This window comes from Notechis scutatus, chromosome 1 (genome assembly GCF_049901735.1).
Source record: "Notechis scutatus isolate UNSWTSFEM ecotype Mainland chromosome 1, rNotScu1.2, whole genome shotgun sequence".
In the NCBI taxonomy this organism is placed as follows: domain Eukaryota; kingdom Metazoa; phylum Chordata; class Lepidosauria; order Squamata; family Elapidae; genus Notechis; species Notechis scutatus.
In genome coordinates this window covers 106,309,271-106,330,087 of record NC_142009.1, presented here as the reverse complement: position 1 = coordinate 106,330,087, position 20,817 = coordinate 106,309,271, and the positions used below count along the sequence as shown (strand labels likewise).

General features: G+C 36.6%; 1 protein-coding gene across 5 annotated transcripts in view; it reads right to left on the bottom strand.

Moving 5' to 3' along the window:
- PDSS2 (decaprenyl diphosphate synthase subunit 2) overlaps positions 1-20,817 on the bottom strand; it is an 89,344-nt gene that overhangs the window by 29,213 nt on the left and 39,314 nt on the right. For 4 of the 5 annotated variants that reach the window (XR_015745242.1, XR_015745241.1, XM_087942600.1 and 1 more), the window contains exons 3-4: positions 19,338-19,536; positions 401-475 (exon numbers count right to left, since the gene is read on the bottom strand). Coding sequence is in view for 3 of the 5 variants with exons in the window: in XM_087942600.1 (XP_087798726.1) it covers positions 401-475; positions 19,338-19,536 (274 nt within the window). In the remaining 2 variants the exon portion in view is untranslated. The remainder of the gene's footprint in view (positions 1-400; positions 476-19,337; positions 19,537-20,817) is intronic. The other variant, XM_087942605.1, reaches the window with a different exon arrangement.

The following is a 20,817-nucleotide window of genomic DNA, read 5'->3' as shown; positions in this document are numbered from 1 at the left end:
TCTGGCAACGCTGTGTTGTCACCGTCTCTCTTACATACTATTCTCTCCAACTGCAACTAATGAGGGGGATCATGGCCGCTTCCTCTCTTGTAAGCCAAGTTGTTTCCTTCTCCATTCCTCTCTGCGTGTCCTAGGATGAAGAGGGGATGGGCCTGGTTCTTCCTTTGACTGCCCAACCGGCTTCTGCCCTTCTCCAGCCTCCTCCAGAGCCACACCTCCACTCCCTGTCGGCTGTTCCTCCTCTCCCTCAGAGTCCGACTCTACCAAGGGCATGACAGGTATGTACTAATAATTGTAACATGAAGGGAAGTTTTGACTCAGATTAACCCAAGCTTTGTTTTTTAACATAAGAGGAAGAAAGTGATATAAACACAAGTGCGTTTGTGAACTATTGATTTACCTTTCCCAAGCTTGAATTTTCGTAATATATTCCTTGTATTAAGTCTCCAATGGCACTTGACATTATCTCTACCACCTGAAAGAAAAAGAACAAGTTTCCAGCAAGATAATTACACAGTTATTAAAGGATGCTAAACTAAGAACACAGGGAGGCTTAAATAAAAAAGCATCTGAATCCTGAAGGCACATTATATATAGGTATATTTTTTAAAAACTAAATTTCAAATTAATTTTAAAAAAGTAAAGCACTGTTTTTTTTATTTATTAAAATGAAGAGTTCTCAAATTGTAGGTTGATACCCCCGCAAGGGGACTATGAGCAATTTAGAGGCCAAAAAAACCAACAACACAAAATCAGGCTTTGTGCAGGCATAATGGGAATATTGTCAAAACTCACCCTATGGTTGGTTCCTTATTTTGTCTGAACAAGCCCCAAGTGGGCAGCTGCTATATTACAAGGCTGTATGATGTATAGATTAAAATTTAATTATTAAAAACAGTTATATTTATTTCTTGCCCAAACCCAACACCAATAAAGTATTAGTTTTATTCATGGGGGAGTTTTACACAAATACATCTTAGTGGGTTGTGGTACTACAAAGTTAGAAAACCACTATATTAAAATATAAATTAAATAAGCTACCAGGCATACAGAGATCATAACAACCTTCTGAGAACTATTAAAAATTCAGCCTGTTACACCTAATATGTTTGTTTTTAAACCCAAAGCAGTTAATCTTTATAACTCAATTCATATTCTAGACACACGGTATTTGGATTTAGCAGCCTATCCCTGAAAAGACATTGACTTGTGCACAAAAAACTTTTACCAACATGGAATTGTTATTTAGCAAGCTATTATCTTTAAGGTTCTCAGGTGTTCCCATTAAAAATTGAATAGAATCCAAAATAAAAAACAAACATAGTTTCAGCTAGATTATGGTCTCACTGGAAATAGTATAAGAAATCGGACCTCTGATTATTAGCCCCCTTTGCTAGAATAGTATTGGAGAATTCAGAGCAATATATTTAATATATACCTACCTTACGGCTATCCTGCCTGCTATAGGTTTATTCTTCCATGATTAATTTCCTAGGTATATGGGTCTATATCAAATTCTCCCCCCCTCTTGCCTAAAATGGTGTCCATTTATTATTGAATTACGAGTATTCAGTTTCAGGTTTTTATCATTCTTGTAACTGAAGCCAGTATGGAAAATAAAGGCCCAAACGTTACTTCTATAAACCTCTTAACATTCTCGATGACAATTACAGCTTCATATATAAGCCTTCCCTCTACTCTATTATGTTTAGATTAAAACCTTAGGTATGAAAGAAAGCCACACTGAGCCTTATATAGTTTACTTCTAAGTAAACATGCACAGCAGTATACTTTTGATTTCTTAAACAAACATGCTTAGCAAGACACCTTTGCAAATGGAACCAATTAATCTTTTTTTTTTTTTTTTAATGATGCACGGGAATTAATTTCTAAGTCTCTTTAAGAACAGCCTCCTTTTCAGAGAGAAAATTTGCCTTGCCCTTTCAGTAATCAGATACTTAAGGAAATATTGTAGCAATCTGAGCTGCAGCAGAACTGAAAGGACAATGATCCTACAGTGTTAACCCAGATGTGTTGAGTTATTTAAGTGGGGAACGGAGAAAATGAGGGACTTTTTGGGAAGGTATCAGATAAGCCTTATGCCCAAATCCAGGAGGATTGTGTATCGCCAATGGGTCTATGAAAGCCTGTAACCAAACACTCAGTGTCAGATTGTATTACGGTTTATACAAGCAACATCTCAAGATTCCTCTGATGGCCGAGACACATAATACAGATCAATCACTCACTAAAAAATATTATGGTTTGTGAAACGGTTGGAGCCCAGAGACATGGCAGTAATATGAAGAAGAAGAATTTACAAAGACATTGAGTCCTACCTCTAAATGTCAAAGTGATAGTATGAGCTTTAACAATGCACCTAGCTGTGAATAGCTAGAGCTGCCCCTTCTCTGAAATTCTAGACAGAACTTGACCCAGAGAAAAGATCCTTTATTTTAATCAACACACATGGAAGCAAATTCCATGCTATAGTGATTTTGGAGAGAATAAATTCGTAGAAGAACCTAAGGAAATCTTTTTTTTTTTTTTGTACAATTATAGTATGACTTTCCTATGAATGAGTAATAGAGGCCCTATAAAGTGCCTACCACTTTATTAACTTACTGGCAAGCTAAATTCTAAATGATACAATTATGTCTTGACCCATAAGAGCCCTTTATTTAGATTGGCAAATGCTTTCAGCTTCACATGTTAACACTGTCCTCCCCAAATTTAACTCCCTATAAAGCATTCTCTGAAGTGAAATCGGGTGATTTTGCTTTGTGTTATTTGACAAGAAATTATACATTATTTAAAGGCCTGGTGTTTAAGATGTAACACAAGAACTACCCAGGCTTTGGTTCGATTTCTGAGGAAATTATCTTCGGAAATGGGTGATAACTCAGTGGTAGAATATATCACTCAGATGCAAAACAATACAATCCCAGGCAAAAGAGTACAATCCCAGGCTTCTCCAGTGCCTGAGAAAACCTCCTCTGTAAATTATTAAAGATGATGTTAAATTTTGGTTGGTTTCTAGTTGGTATTCAGTATACAGGGATATCTGAGATTGCAGCAACAATTTCCAAGTTTTTAACTCTCAGGACAAAAATGTTAACAAATATATGCATGTCAGAAAAAAAAAAACCTTAGAAGCATTTTAGGGTTACAAAAATTTGTCCTTGACTCAAGATAACTTAACCTGTGTTAAGTTGAATCTCACTTTTGGGTGATTCCATAATAACACTATTATGTGGGAACACATAAAACTGCTTTTTGAAGCTGCACATTTAGATGGTGATAGATAATTCTGGATAAACTGTTTTTAGGGAATCATTTATCCTTTTACAGAGAAATCCTCAGTGAGTCTATTAGATTTTCTGATTCTTCTTCCTTGGTAACTTCCTTTTGGACTTTAAACTGTGTCAGTTGGCATGTTAATCCTTTTTTCTGTCATGAACGCAGGGCAAGCATCTGCAGTAAACAGCCTCTATGGACTGTTATTATGACAGTTCATTAGATATTCCTAATGTATAATTGAATCAAGAATTAAGATATTTTACAACAACATTGTAAATGACACTGTAGGGATTAATACTTTATCACTACTTGCTTATGATTTGTTGTTTTAATTATTTTAATATCCTATTATATATTTTTAAAACTTCGAGCATGTATCTCTAGGCTGTCATTTCAAAGGGGAATGATCTCTTTAAGTTTAGTTTATTAAAGCTCATTCACAAAGGAGACATAAATCAGCTGGTGGATACTCAAAGCCGTTCCCTGGTCCACAGAGGGTTAATTTATGGATTGTGTACAAAATGTCTTAAAGTCAGTGATCTATGGTTCAAAATTTCTGAAAATATCCCTTGAAAACAAAACTCTTCCTCATTTACTATTTGTTTTGCCTCTATCCAAGTTCCCTGGTTATAAGTAAATGGAAGAAAAAGACCTTCACAATGACATCTGTCTGGGACAATACTTTTCAGCCTTCTTGGAAATAGAGAATTTGATATGTGCCCATATCCATATTGGTAATGCAGCTCAAGGCAGTAATGTATCAGATATTCAGTAAGTATGTGAATTATAAGATTAGTATTAAACTGCTGAAATAAATACTGCCTTATGTCTAACGATTTTACAGGAAGTTTCATCTACATAAAGACTTTTTTTCCCTACCATTACTTCCTATCATGGCAATATAAGTTCTACTCTAGGGGCCAATGAACTAAATCAAGACTAATGTTTTCCATTAGCAGATAGAAAGTATGTTATGTAAATAAACTCACTGGGTAAAACCAAATCTGGTTTAATACAGATCAGTTTCATGAGAACACACTTTTCTGTATAGTAGCAGCATTTAAGGAGTTATATCTCCTTAAAAATCTCCCCATCAATGCATGTTTTGTATCATTAAAATCTGCATGGGATGTTGTTCATGGCATAGAACACAGCACTTGTTGTTACTCAACACAACTTGTACAAAGCTCACTACAGTTATGGTTCTGATCTGCAAGACATACCAAACATCTGTTCTATTTCTTTCTCTCCCATTTCTATTCATTGAAAATAGAAACAAATAGACTCAAATTCTTGCCAGCATGACATGTGTAACTGCACTTTCTTGAGTGACATTTATACACTTGGTTTATTTTTCTGCAGAAGATTTTGTTTGAAATTTTGTAGAGTTTTCAGAATTCTGTTTAACTGGAGCACCTTCCCTATGCAAACCACTTGAATTAGCATCCGTTTTGTTGACTTGTTCAGTATGTAAGACATCACAATGGATTCAGTGATAAGGTCACCTGAGACCAAGCAAAGTAGGAAGACAGTTGTGTGAATTCACAGATCATCACTTAAAGTGCTTCAGCTATGGGTAAGTACCCAGTTTTTTACTTAAATATGCTCCCTATGATTCAGATACATGGGTGCATAGCAATTTTCTTACCTGTAATAGGTCTGGTTCTCATAAGGCAGGGGTGTCAAACTCACGTCATCACGGCAGCGTCACGTGACATATCAGGACTTTCCCCCCCTTCGCTAAACCGGGTGTGGGCATGGCCAGCGCGTGACACATCCAGCCTGTGGGCCAGGAGTTTGACAGCCCTGTCATCAGGTAATGAAAGAGAGAGCAGTTCTTCTAAAGGCAGCATCAAATTGGGAGCAAATATACAAGGTACGGGATGAAGATTTACAGCTAAGCCCCGGGGACTACCCAGCATTCCTGGTAGAGGAATATCTCAGAGATAAGCTGCTGATGTTATTCTTGCTCATGTGGAGCCTGGTTATTTGACCAGCTCATGAGATTTTTTTTTTTGGGGGGGGGGATGGGGGGGTAGAGAAAGAGACAGACCATCAAATAGACTTTGGAGGGCAAGAAAGAAAGAGAGAGGGTGGGGGGAGAGAGGAAGGAAGGAAGGAAGGAAGGAAGGAAGGAAGGAAGGAAGGAAGGAAGGAAGGAAGGAAGGAAGGAAGAAAGGAAGAAAGAAAGAAAGAAAGAAAGAAAGAAAGAAAGAAAGAAAGAAAGAAAGAAAGAAAGAAAGAAAGAAAGAAAGAAAGAAAGAAAGAGTCCTAAGGAAAAAAAATGCTGTATGTCCTGGTAAAAAAATGTCCTTAATGTGATAAGACATCCAAATAATAATGACATTCAATGATCAGGAAAAATAGTGTCTTGATCTAAGAATTAGGCAGTGCATGAACAGCCAATAATGGCAAGTCAAAGATGCCACCTGGAGCCTGGCACTGATGGCTCTGCTGAGCAGGATGTGCTGGTGGTACAAACAAGCAGTGAAAGGCTTGATGTGAGAGTGTCATAACGACCAAAGAGGCGAAGCACAATTTCTGCAGCTTCAAATTTGTATGCTGCTGTACAAAGCTTTTGCACCCTTTCCAAGTATATCATCAGTCATATTGTTTAGTAAGTCTGTTCTCATCAAAGAGAAGGTACCTAATTCCAGCCCTGACTTCCAGTATCAGACATAGAACAGAGCCAGACATAGCAAAGTAGAACACCAAAAGTTTCCATAACTTTGGCTACTGACTCAGTTGCATGATCAATCACATCCGATTCCTACTTAGCAAAACATTCTGGCTTTATCTGAAAAATAACATTTCAGCTTACACGGTGTAGCACTAAAAATACTAAACCAGGGCAGGGAGATGCAGATACAAAATCATCATTAGCAACTGGTTGACTATAAGGGCCTATTGCTGCTCTCTCCCAGCCAAACTTACCTCACAAGATTACTATAATCAAAACATTGAAAAACAGTATGTTAGCTCCAGGAAGAAAGGTGGGATATAGTTCTATTAAATAAAAACAAAATAAATACATAATTTACCAAACAACAAAATGTATTGTTTAATTCAAATGTAATCCAATTTGACTGCTTTAACTTTGATTTTCTTAGAGCTATAGTCCATTTGTCTTCCACAGCAGGTGGGCTATAGATATTTGCCCATCATTTAGATATATAATTGGAGTTTCAGGTAAGATGTTGGATAACCATTTGTCTGAAGTGGTGTAGGGATTCCTGCCTAAGCAAGGGGTTGGACTAGAAGACCTCCAAAATCCCTTCCAATTCTTCCATTCCATTCCATTCCATTCCATTCTATTCTATTCCTCAGCTTATGTCCACAATTGAGCCCAAAATTTATGCTGTTAAGTGAGAAATTTGTTAAGTGAGTTTTGCCCTATTTTACAACTTTTCTCCCCACATTTGTTAAGTGAATCACTGCAGTTCTTAAATTAGTAACATGGTTGTTAAATAAATCCATTTTTCCCACTGATTTTACTTGTCAAAAGATTGCAAAAGGTGATCGTATGACTCCGGGACACTGCAACCGTCATAAATGTGAGTCAGTTGTCAAGCATCCAAATGTAAATCACGTGAGCATGCAGATGCTGCAATGGTCATAAGTGTGAAAAACAGTCATAAGTCACCATTTTCAGTGTTGTTGTTGTAACTTTGAACAGTCACTAAATGAACTGTTGGAAGTCAAGAACTACCTGTACTTGGCTATCTATCTAGAAATGTTAGCATTCAATTAGCTGTGGCTGTTCACATAATATGTATTAGTTAGGGATGTCCGTTTTGTTTGTGTGATACCTAATTTTGCTATTCTGAAATTAATTGTACTTAGTTTAGAAGATAAGTTCAATTACTATTTCTTCATTATAGCTATGAAGAGAAATTAAGAGAATAATCAGCAAGACGCACAAGAACAGAATTTTTCGGTGGCATTTTTTTTGGAACAGAACAAGCAAGTAGACACACTAACTTAAAATCAAAGCCATGTCAATGCTAGGTTGTCAGAAGTAATAACTTGAGGTAATTCTAAACTATTTTGGTTTCAAATCTGCAAAATGGACCAGCCGTGGTTATGTTGAAACCAAACCATAGGATGCAAGCCATATATATGAAAGTTATTGGAGATGAGAACCTGTCTAGAATAGAATAGAATAGAATAGAATAGAATAGAATAGAATAGAATAGAATAGAATTCTTTATTGGCCAAGTGTGACTGGACAGACAAGGAATTTGTCTTGGCACAAATGCTTTCAGTGTACATTAAAAAAAAGATACATTTGTCAAGATTCATCACGTACAACACTTAATGATAGTCATAGGGTACAATAAGCAATCAAATCATACTAGGAAACAGTCAATATAAATCGTAAGGATACAAGCGACAAAGTTACAGTCATACAATCACAAGTGGGAGGGGATGGGTGATAAGGAGTGATGACAAGATTAATAGTAGTAATAGTGCAGACTTTGTAATAGTTGGACAGTGTTGAGGGAATTATTTGTTTAGCAGTGATGGCTTTCGGGAATAAACTGTCCTTGGGTTTAGTTGTTCTGATGTACAGTGCTCTATAGCATCATTTTGAGGGAAGGAGTTGAAACAGTTTATGTCCGGGATGTGAAGGGTCTGTAAATATTTTCACAGCCCTCTTTATGACTCGTGCAGTATACAGGTCCTCAATGAAGGCAGGTTGGTAGTAATTGTTTTTTCTGCAGTCCTAATTATCCTCTGAAGTCTGTGTCTGTCCTGTTGGGTTGCAGAACCAAACCAGACAGTTATAGAGGTGCAGATGATATACTCAATAATTCCTCTGTAGAACTGTATCAGCAGCTCCTTGGGCAGTTTGAGCTTTCTGAGTTGGCGCAGAAAGAACATTCTTTCTTGTGCGTTTTTGATGACATTTTTGATGTTATGTGTCCATTTTAGGTCTTGTTATATGATAGAACCTAGAAATTTGAAGGTCTCTACTGTTGATACTGTGTTGTCTACTATTGTGAGAGGTGGAAATATGGGAGGGTTTCTTCTAAAGTCTACCACAATTTCTATGTTTTTGAGTGTGCTCAGTTATTGGAGATGAGAACCTGTCTAGTTTCATGAACAAGCATTCATACAGTATAGATTTTTTTTATCATAAAATATAAATATATAACCCATATCACTCATAGTGTCCAGATACAATTAGTAGTTATCATTGAACATATAGCAATTATGAATGATTAGTTAAGGAAGGACCACTCCTCAAACGATTCCAAAATAACTTCCTGTTATCTCAAAGTACAGCTTACAAAGATCACTGACTGAACTCTTAGAATTTCAATATCTAGGTACTGAGAGCAGGCAGCCATCAGTTAATTTTAAAGAAGATATATTTAGTCAGCTTTCTGCAACCTAACACTCTGAAGGTATGCTAAATTTCAGCTGCCATTATCCCCAAGTCTATATAATACTGGCTGAGAGTTTTGAGTTTTGTATTCACCAGATTGGAGCAGTAATTATTAGTTAACACTGGCTAGATCTTGCCCGAAAAGGATCATAATATGTACCATTCAACTATTAGAAGATTGGACATTTTATTCTATGGAGCCCTTGGTTTATTGTATTATTTAAATTTATATACAAGCTTTATTTTGTCAGCTTTGGTTCACATTGAACATTTACAGTCAAGGAGTGTGCTACATTTCTTTTTTCCTTAAAAGCTGACTACAAAAAAAATGAAGACAAGTTATATCACAGAGCATGAACTACATTACTGATTTCTGTCATTTCAAACTGAGAGTGATCAAAGATATTTCAATCCTTTCTATTATCTGTTTCTGAGGGAGACTGCTGACTGGCACTCAAGCATTTACTGCAGAAGTAGAAGCAATCACGTTCAAATTTATTACTTTTCTCTTAATAAAAACAGCATTAAAAACTATCATGTAGAAAGCTGAATGCTCTCAAGGGGAGATTTAGCTTCTGTTTATATCCTGAATGGGTGGGAAATATATTCAAGTAAGGAGTTTAGTATTCAGAGCAAGATTGGATGAAGGAATATATACGCTCACAATTGTAATTGACAATGCTAACTCAAGTCAACTCTTGTAGCTCTTTAGAAAAAGTTATGTGAATTATTGGGAGAGACATGTTAACATTCTCTCTTAGCAGAAATGTAATTATATATTCATTTTCTAATATTGCTCATATTATCATCATTTTATCTGAGCCTGAAATACAGGCTTTAAAATAATATACTAAAGGGTACCTTCTACCTTACTTGAAGCAGTTCCTTTTAGGTCAGGTTCACCAGATGCAGCTATTTTCATTGTTGTGGCTTAATATGAATGAACATTGTAAACAACTGATCCTGGACTGTCTCTTCATAAAAAATGCCCTTGTTGCTGGCAGGACAAGGCCAGAGATTTATTTCCTTCTCTTTACTCTCCCACTTACATTTCCTATTCAATATGAAAAAAATGTCCCGTCCCTCCAAAAATCTTTGGAATTCAATTTCACCAGTTGAACCCATGTAGTCAGAAGTAGGTATTCCCCAATTCAATCCAAAGGTTCCTATTAGCTAAAAAGCAGTGAACAAGCAACTTCTGAAAGTGATTACAAAAAGAAAGTTGCAAACCCTGTATTCTTAAAGACACTTTGTCTTCCAGAGTCTCTTTGTGAGGAGCAACTGTATGGAGCACTTGTGGATGATCTCAAGTTATCTCTTTGTCCAGAGAGGAATTATGAAGGCAATTTACTCACTGGCTCTTCATTCTGCTGTGGTCACTGGCTACACTTTTAATGCAGTTTAATTTGGTTTAGTTTCAGCTTTAGCTTTCAGTTCACCTTTATTTCCCAGAAGTCCTTTTGTGTGTGTGTTCTCTATGGATTAGTATCATATTACAGAAACTCAGTGAAGTTTTTTCCCCCAAAGCTGTCTTTTTCATAAATTCCCAGGACTTGTCACAAAATGGACAAAATGTTTTAGAACAGGAATCAAGTTAGCATATCTTGTACGAACCAGACCCCCGGCTCATTTAACTCAATATTGTCTACATCTGTTGCCAACAACTATCCAGATTTCAGACTGGAGTTTTTTCCTAGTCATTCTTAGAATGACCAATGTGCAGGATAATATTGTTGAGTCTTGCCTTTCTCTTCGTTGTGGAAAGTCTGATCTGTATTCTGTGAAATGTCACAGCAGATCCAGTGTGGAATATCTTCTACAATAAAGAGAAATGGCTAGAACAGCAAATGGTTTCCTGTATCTCTTTGTTGGCATCTCGTGGTCCAGATTTATATTGTGTGGATCTCTAAAATATTCTCACATTCATATTGGCTAGAGTTCTCATCAAAAAGCAATCTGGGCACTAGGATTGCCAAAATAGATTATTTAGTATACTGGGTTTTTCCCTCCTTTCCCTGTCTCTTCTCTTTCAGCTGGCACTCTAGAGCAGCAGTCACCAACTGGTGGCCCGTGGCCCACTGGTGGGCCGTGGAAAAATTTTGGTGGGCCGCAGAAGAAATGGCCCCCCAAAGCAATTAATCTGGGCCGCACAGTTCTTGCACCTCCCAGCTCTCCGAGGGACCCCAGTCAGGCCCCTGAGATGCACGTGCCATCCAGCTCCTACACCTGGCGGTGGAGGCAACAAGTCCCCTCCCCCAGCGCCCGCTGTCAGCTCTTCCCCATTAGTTCTCTAGGTTTGAATTGCTTCCGGCTCTCTCTCTTTCTTCCCCTCCGTCCACATGCAGGCAGGAAAGGAAAGGGAGATGGAGCCGTGCACAGCTCTCCCCTTTTCCAGCCTTTGCTGCCTCTCCCAACATCGAAGCCTCGGAAACGCAGGCAAAGCTGCCACAGCAGTAGTGTCCTGAGTTGCCTTAGCATGCTCCGTTAGTTAAGAATCGCCCTACCCAGAGAAGGAAGTAGTGCTGGAGGAGGAGGAGAAAGTAGTGGAGAAGCAAGCAACTCAGGGCGTTACCACTGTGGCGGCTTTGCCTGCATTTCTGAGGCTTTGATGTTGGGAGAGGCAGCAAGGGCTGGAAAAGGGGAGAGCTGTGCATGGCTCTGTCTCCCTTTCCTTTCCTGCCTGCACGTGGGTGTGGGGGAGGAAAGAGAGAGAGCCAGGAGCAATCCAAAGCTAGAAAACTAATGGGGAGAGCTGACAGAGGGTGCCAGGGGAGGGGACTGTTGTTGCCGCAGCCGCTGTGTGTGGGAGTGTGCATCTCAGGGACCTGAGCCGGGAGGCACGGGAACTGCAAGTGGGAGCGTTTGATGATTTCAAATAACTCCTGGAACACGGTAGATTGGCGTTTTGTAGGTCTCAGTGAAAGAGTGAGCTTTGTTTCGTCTTGTTTCCTCCCTGGTAATGCGAGATGCTTTCTCTCCCCCCCCCCCCAAATAATCACTGGCTGTGGCTGGGTTTGGCAGCGAAGTGCTAAAGCGAGTGAAGTGCCCCCAGGGACACCTTTCCTTGCCTGTCTCCAGGTGATGCTGGAAGAGCCTCCCCCCAGCTTTTCCTCGGCTGCAGATCTGAGCCTCTCAATCCTCCACCCGGGATCTGAAAGGAGCTTCCACTTTCTCCCCCCCCTCCCCAATTAATCACCAAGAGCGGCAGTCCTTCTGCAGGCAGATACCTGCTGAGAAGCCCCTGGAGTGGCAGCCAAGGGGCGCTGCCCCCCAAGGAGAGCAAAGCCCCCTTTCTGCCTCTGCTTCTCCCAGCGGCAGTTTCCCCGAGGCCCCTCAGCTCAGACACACACACACACACACACACACACCGCCCGCTCTTCTGTCTCTTTGGAAGGTGCCAGGTGGGGGGAGGCTTCCAGCCCAGAACGTTTTATTTTGTTATCATTAAGCATTTACATTTTTGTTACAATTAAATAAGTGTGTGTGTATGTGTATCATGTATGTATGTATGTGTGTATGTATGTGTGTGTGTGTGTGTATATATATATATAAGTATAAGTATAAGTATATGTATATGTGTATGTATATATATATATATATATATATATATATATATATATATATATGTATGTATGTATGTATGTATGTATGTATGTGTATATATATATATATATTTAACATAAAAATATTATATTAAATATATTAGCTTTTTTAAAAAAATCGCATTAGTGGTCCTCGGGATTTAAAAGTATGAGTTCGGTGGTCCCTGAGATCCAAAAGGTTGGCGACCCCTGCTCTACAGCAGGGGTGTCAAACTCACATCGTCACAGCATCGTCACATGACATATTGTGACTTTTTTCATCTTTGCTAAACTGGGCATGGGCGTGGCCAGCACGTGATGCATCTGGCCGGCGAGCTGCAAGTTTGACACCCCTGCTCTCGAGTAACCCTTGTTAAATAATACTGTATGTGAATGTACTCATTTATAAATTAGGGTGTCAATTTGTTATAGCACTACAAATGTACAGAAACCAGTACTACAACTTTTAGAGGCTTTTGTTCTTTGTGAGTTTAATGAGGAGGAGAAAAAAAGAAAGAAAATGAATTAGAAATCCCTCTGAGCAATGAGAGATGTTGAAACATACTAGTTTGGATCCAACAAGGTCCCAGCAATAGCAGCAGTCATCTGCTGATATAGCGGTAGTTCAATTCTCCCCCACTGATGATACATCTGTAGCTGATTCACACAGAATCTAACACTATTCCATATGGTACCAAGGTCTATCATGAACACTTTTTCAAAGGATGCAGAGACAGTAACAAGAAGGTGTTGAAAAAGCTTTTTTTTTTTTGCAAACAAAATACCATTAAACTGCCAAATGAATCTCAGTCTCTTGTTCTCTCTCTCTCCCCCTCCCTCCCCCTGGCTCGTACTACTAACTAATGAAAAATTACTTCTGGCATAAGCTTCAACTGCATCAACAGACTCCTTTTCAAGCGTTAATTCTATTTTCGGCATACCTACCCCAGGTAGTTTCCCAGATCATGATTTCATTGTTCACAGTACGTCCCAAATACTTTTTCTCCTGGGATCAAGGATTTGGTTATACTAAAATTAAAAATGATAATGATTTAAAGATCTAAATAATGGAATTTATTTCAGATAAAATTTATTATTGACCCAAGATGTGCCAGTATACTGTGGTAATTATATCTGTATATTGATTGTATTAAGTCTTCAGCATACTTTCATCCCTAAGACACGTAACAACTAATTTCATCAGTGAATTTGTAAAACATAAGATTATTCATTTCAAAATAGAAATAAACATCAAGTAAAATTTGGCCTGAATTTATTATGAAGCTTATAATATTGCAGTAGAAATTAAAATGTGTTTTCAATATGATGCATAACAAACACAGAAATATATTACTAACGCCTTGGTGAAAACTGCAGTGCAATTTAGCTAAATTGAGCGCTTAAAATCTAATGTTTATTTGATGGAATTAATTTTGGAAGAAACCACAATTCAGTCTTAGAGATAATTATTAATCAAAACTAGTTTGAATTAAAATACAATAAACTGCTAATATAGATGTAGCCATTCTTTCAGTAAATCTAAGATAAGGCAACATTTGGATATCAGAATGATTATAAACATAATATAAACCCTCCAGAAGATGAGATCTATTCTTCTTTGTTGAGATCTTCAATAACACAAGAAGCTTTTATTTAAAAAAAAAATTGACACAATATGTTCTACTGAGCCTCCAAAGCTCACAAAATATTTATCTCCATGCAGGCAGAAGAATATGACAAATAGTCAATATTAATGAAATTTCACCTCAAAATGGCCTGCAATAGCGATGAATAGCTACACTTTGTCCATAGAAAGGGCATTGAAATTCTAGTTTTTATTTGAAAAATCTATTAAAGGCCTCTGTAAATTTAGCCTCTGTTCGAATTTTAAATCACAAATCTTATTTCTCTATTGAGCCTATGCAGCAGTAAACCAGAGACTGGAAGACTGTAATTTCACTCCCTAAGCACAAAGCCAGCTGGGTGGACCTTGGGCCAGTCTTTCTCCCTCTCTCAGCCCTAGGAAGAAGGCAAGAGCAAACATCTTTTGAAAATCTTGCTAAGAAAATTGCATAAACTTCTCCAAGCAGGAGTCAAGACAAATTCAAAAGTATCCCTCTCCAGATCATAGGACATTCCCAACAAAAATTATAATGCTGGTTTATGATTTTGTTCCTTTTCTACAATAAATGATAAAAAAGACCCTACAGATTTAAAATATCGTCATGAAAAATATACCCAATTAATTGGATTATGTTATTCATTTGTACATAAATGAGAATAATTGGTTTAATTAAAACTAATATTTGTTTCTTTTCTTTTGCTTCCACTCACTGATACCATATTTAGTTTTAAAATTAATGGCAAAATACAGCAAGACACTAAGGATGCAATTATTGCTTTTTTATTTCTGAACATTTAACTTCACAATCAAATTTACTTATTATTAAACCAAATTGGCCATATATTACAGATTCTTAAATTGACATGGCCATTTATGATACATCAGTATTTTCTACCAGCTTCACTCATAATGGAATTTTTGGCTAGATCTGCCACATGTACATTACATTCAAGCATCATGGCAAGCCAAAACCCCCTCCTACCAATTAGCATTGCCAGAAAACCACAGATGGCCATATGTACGATTTGCTAGCTTATCATACAAACCAGAGTGCTCCATTTGGAACAAGCCAGAGAAAAAAGCTATGCAAGAGATCAGAACAATGTCTTTCAAACACAACCATGTCTATATCCAAAGTATCTTCACAAACAGAATACCCTTTCTGTGGATACAGCTGATACTGTTGTCTCTATAATCAGAAACTTCTCAACACTGCCAGTTTGCTTTACAAATGAAATGGTTTATTGGATTCTATGCAGAAGGAAGCGCTGTTTGCATAAATCAATGGTATTTATGTAAACAAACAGTTTATTTTGTAAGCAACATATTTATTTCTTTAGAAATATGTAAAGTTAGCATATGGAAATTCATCCACTCTATAAGTAGTACATCTGTGTAATTGGTTATTTTTAAACAACTAATGCCTAACAAAACAATACTGCCTCATATTGATCAGTTGAAGCTATTCCATATATATGAAATGCTTTGTTCCATATAACATTTTTACTTTATCATCCAATTTTTAAAATTCTGATGTATACCATTCAGGATTAATCCAAGAAGCACCATTTTTATATCGATGGGGTGCAGGCCACTAAGTAGTGTTCAACTCATTTTGAATGCAAGTCACCTGAGTGGAACGAACCCCATTTGATTTTGAAACAGTTCTGTCAAGTTTATAACAACTATTCGAATCACTTTGCAAATGATTCATGTTTTGAATGCAATGTGATTTCAAAACTTTTTATATATAGTAAACTATTAGAAGAAAATATCCTTCTAGGTTCAGTTCCAAGTGGGGGGAAAAGACACTGGAAACATGGAAGCTGTTGGGAAAGATGGTTTAATGGTGGACAGGATCACATGCTTTGGAGCTCCTGAATGAAAAAGGGAAGAGATGCTGAGAGTCCCTGGGTTTTATGCCCTCTGTTGGGATTTGAATTCGAGCTTGTATTCTGATTGGTTGTCAGGCTCCCGTGGGGCCATGTAGGGGCAACTGTATAGGTTATCCTGAGTCCCAGGCTTGGTTGAGCCTTGCTGGATGATGATATAATGAAAGGACTTTGGGAATCCTATTATGGATCTGCCTGAAGGAGGTAGATCTTTGTTATGTAGAATAGACTGGCCCAGGCCTTAATGGCCCATTAGCAAAGGTAGGGGGGCTCAGTTTCTGCCTCTCTGAGTTTCTACTTCTCTTTTAAGGGAAATATTCTGGCTTTTTAATATATACTCAAATATTTCATTTCTCTAGGAGAGAGGTGGGTTTTAACTTCCAACAAAACTGTACATTTTCTCATGAGGTAATGAATTTGACATCCCTGTTTACATTTTTAAATTGCACATTAATTTAGCTGTGCACAATGAGGACAAGAAAATAGAATTCCAGAACTGAAAATAGTAATTTTTGTTAGATCAAATTTTTTTGAAATTGTCACTTTCTAAACTTGATCTTCATATGTTACTATGAAAAGGGTATGCGCATGGCAAGAATTGAGAAAAGTCATAATAAGATTTAAAATTGCAGATGCAATCTATTTTGCTTGCAACAACTGCATGCAATTTATAACTGACATTTCAATAGATTCAGTCCCCAGTGATATATTTATATAGTATTATCGCAAAAAGGTACATTGTGACAAGATTAGTAACGTTCTTAAAGAAATGATTATTTAAGAATCATAGTGTTACCTAAGGCAATTACCATGCACACTTTTAACATCTACTGGGAAAGATCTGAAGGGAAAATAATTGACTTCTCTAATTTTACCCTTGATAATTATAAAATAGCTCTGCATTTCATTGTAAGCCAACATTTTCACATGTAATTGTCAGCCTTGATAGAAACAAGATAAATGCTTTGCAGAAAACCTCTGACAATTACCTATAAGATCATGATACAATTAATTTTGGACTTATAGTGCAAAGTAACACTTGGAATCTTAGATACATATAATATACTATTTGCATCAATCAATAAACAAATCTGTGCTTATTTGCTCTCTGTAAATTGTCATGGCTAGCCTGAATTCACATGATGTCATGACTGTAATGAATTCACAAATAATTTAAATTTATTTGTGAAACCTTGTTAACAGATTGCAAAATATAGGGATCACATATGGTATAGTAAGATTTTAAAGTTCAGAAAACTGCATGAAGAACTTCCATGAATTTATCCTGCAAGTTTTCTCCAAGTACCATAAAAAAGCAGCCTTGTATCTTTAAGATACAAGTATTTTATTAACAAGTATTTTATTTACAGTCAGACATGGATTAACAGCCATTTTAAAGGTAAATTCCAACGTGAGCAATTCATAATAATGAACAAAAAATGATAAGATGTGTTCTTTGCCTCCTAATGCAGATTCTATTTTTCTATATTTGTCTATACAAGTAATCCTCAACTTACCACCACAATTGAGCCCAAAATTTATGTTGCTAAGCCAAGAAATTTGTTAAATGAGTTTTGCCCTATTTTATGATTTTTCTTGCCACATTTCTTAAGTGAATCACTGGAGTTGTTAAATTAGTAACACGGTTGTTAAGCAAATCTGGCTTCCCCATTGACTTTGCTTGTCAGAAGGTTGCAAAAGGGGATCAGGTGATCCCAGGACTCTATAGCAGTGATAAATGTGAGCCAGTTGCCAAGCATACAAATGTGAATCATGTAACCATGAGGATGACGCAACAGTCGTAAGTGTGAAAAATGGTCATAAGTCACTTTTTTCAGTAATGTAACTTCAAATGGTCACCAAGTGAACTGTTGTAAATTGAGGATTACTGTAATATGTAATATGCCTATAAAATTTTCTTAACTGGGGACAGCATGGTATCAGTTTTTATCTCTAACAGGTCCCCAAATTAAGACTAATGTTCTGCAATGATTATAAATAATGGAAAGGCAAGCAGAATGCAGAAAAGATGTTAGAGGAGCATTAAAAGGTAACAAGTGTAACTTGCAGATTTATGACTATCTGACATGTTATATAAATAAACAATTTGCATCTAGTTTCACAATTTCTTAACCCTTGGGATAGTATAATTTGAATTCTGTCATATATATACATATACATATATACATATATACATATACACATAAATATACACAGGCGAACCCAATACACAAGCCTGATGATGGCAGATGAGATTCTGCCGAAACGTTGCTACAACTTCAAAAGCACAACTATAATGTGGGAAAATACCCGAACAAAGCTGAATACCATACATACATATACGTATACATATACATATACATATACATACATACATACATATATTATATTTTATTACTGTATTAATCTATTTTATGAAGTAGCATGTAGTTTAAAATAGCTTGAGAGTTGGTAGCAACTGAAGTATAATAAACCTAAGTAATTAAGAAAGTAAATAAATAAAATTAAGTTAATATAACTAGCTGCATGTATACCTTACATGGCAGAAAAATACCAGAGGAAAAACTTTTGGCCTTTAAAAACATAATTGTACAATACATGCAAACAATAAAAAGGTATCTTTTACAATATCCAATCAATCTATCAAGCATTTTACAGTTTATATTTCATCAAATTTTTAAGACAGGAGAGAATGAGCTGATACAAATACTGAGTGGATTCTACTTAGGTTATATACCGTAGAAGTTTGTTAAGCTTTCATTTGTCTAAAGTAGGAACAAAATGATAATATGTTTTGGCATAACTTTCAGAACAAGAAGCTTAATTAGTTGAGAAGTCACATAATTCTGTAGGTCACTGTGTTTTAAATCTGAACTGTGACAAGCTAAAAATAATTACATCTATTTGCCTAGAAAAAGTATTTGATACAGAATAACATAAAGCATTTCTACTTTATTGAAATCTATGGCTATTCTTCTAATTTTAAAAAGAGACCATTCACAAAATACATGTTTGACAGACATGCAAAGAATATGTTTATAGACTATAACTTAGCTATATAGAATGAAATAGGTAGCATGGCCTGTGATTCCTGTGATCATTCTTGTTATAAAAAATCCTATTCTACTAATGAATATTTGCTGCCAGCCTATCAGTGTTCACTTGTTCCACATGTTTACACTTTTTCATGTTTTGAAAAGATGCTCAATGAATCAAAACTGCTATAATTCATTTACCTTTAATTCACTCTTTCTGCAAGGACAGATCTTTCTGCTAACCTCACTAGTGATTCTTCGGGAATCCGTATGAGAAAGAATTTCATAGTACACATTTTATATATTTAGTTCATCTGACATAGCTGATACTTCATATCTAGTAAAATTTCAGATGGGGAGAGGGGGATGTATGTACAATGTAAAGTGACACTGAATGCCTCAAAGCACTACGATTTCTACAAAATAAGCTCACAAAAAGCAGCAATTGAGCAATTTTTCCAAATAAAACAGATATAAAAATGCTCTCATTTAAAATAACAGAAATCACACTACCTTAGTATTTTGCAGCCGAGCAAGACTTGTGCAGGCATTCGCTAGAAGAAAATCACCACTCAGGACAGCCATTTTATTTCCAAATTGCATATCTTTCAATGCTCCATCTGAGGATGTCAGTTCACTAATGTTTACTATTCCACGATGCACAAGGAAAGCTGTGTGGATCAACTCTGTGATCTCTGCAAGAGTTCGTTGGCTTTAAAGTAAAGATCAGACGTAATACAATTAGTTGCAGAACCATTGCATGAGTCACATATATTATTATTTTTAAAAAACAACAATTTTGAACACAACTGGGTATTTTATCAGTGCAAATATAACATTCACTCTATTTGGACCTATTAGGCCAATGATCAATTTTGATTACAATTTCTATCTGAAGCAGAATCTTTATTTCTTGGAAAACTTGAAAGAGTTTAAAATGTAAAATCCTTCCTCCGTTCTTGAAATGTGGGTTGACAATTTTAATGCATCAATAATTATTTAACAAAAAAAAAAAAGTGAAGGATATAAATTGACCAAAATAGTCTTAGGGGCGTATCATCATTTTGTATCCTATTTCAGCAGCAGTAGTATTGATTCAATAGCTAGGCTAGCATTGCCATATATCACATTATGGAGGTATACATGGTGGCATGGGACACAAACATTCTAATCATTGTCAAACTTTGCTGTCTTCCAGAATGAAATAGAAATATAACCCATTTATATTCTAGAACAGAAAACTGCATTCTGCTCTAATCCAAGGTTTAAGGAAGGGTTAATATATTCTACTGTTGATGTGAATGAGAGGGAAAAGACAGAGACTAATAAGGCTCCTGCTGTCATTGTCAGGGCAGTCCTCCCAGGAAAATGTCCATATCAATTCAACTTATCAGATGGACAGCTGATCAACATTAAACAGATTTGCTCTGGGCAGATTGAGCTGAATACCTGCCATGAATCACAATGAGAGCCCTCCGGTCTCAGCAACTGAGATCTGCCATTTCTGACTTCGGAAGATCCAAGGGCATATGGAGATCTCTAGTGATGAGGACATAAAGCTGCAGCTTCCTCAACAGATAGCTTGTTTTTTCCCAAAGGTACATATTAATATCCCGAGGAGAACAGGCTCTTTTTTTTTATCTGAAACACCACGCTTCATTATCCAACCCAAATTACTACTGTTCTTCCCCCCCCCCCCATTAAGCTTTTAATGAAGACATTTTTTTCATTGTTCAGCTCATCATACAAAACTTCAACAATACATAAATGTCATATTTTCTAACTCCCCCTTTCTATTTTACCCTTCCTTTCCGTTTATTCTCCAAATAGCATCTATAACATTTAGCTAGCCACATTAGAATTCAGGTTCCTTTATTTTTAATTGAAATAGCATAGAATTCTGGTACAGTGAGAAATTATTAAATAGCCCTGGGCAATTTCCAAGGATTTGAACATCTCCTAGTGAACATCAGATTTTTTTCCCAGCAGTTCA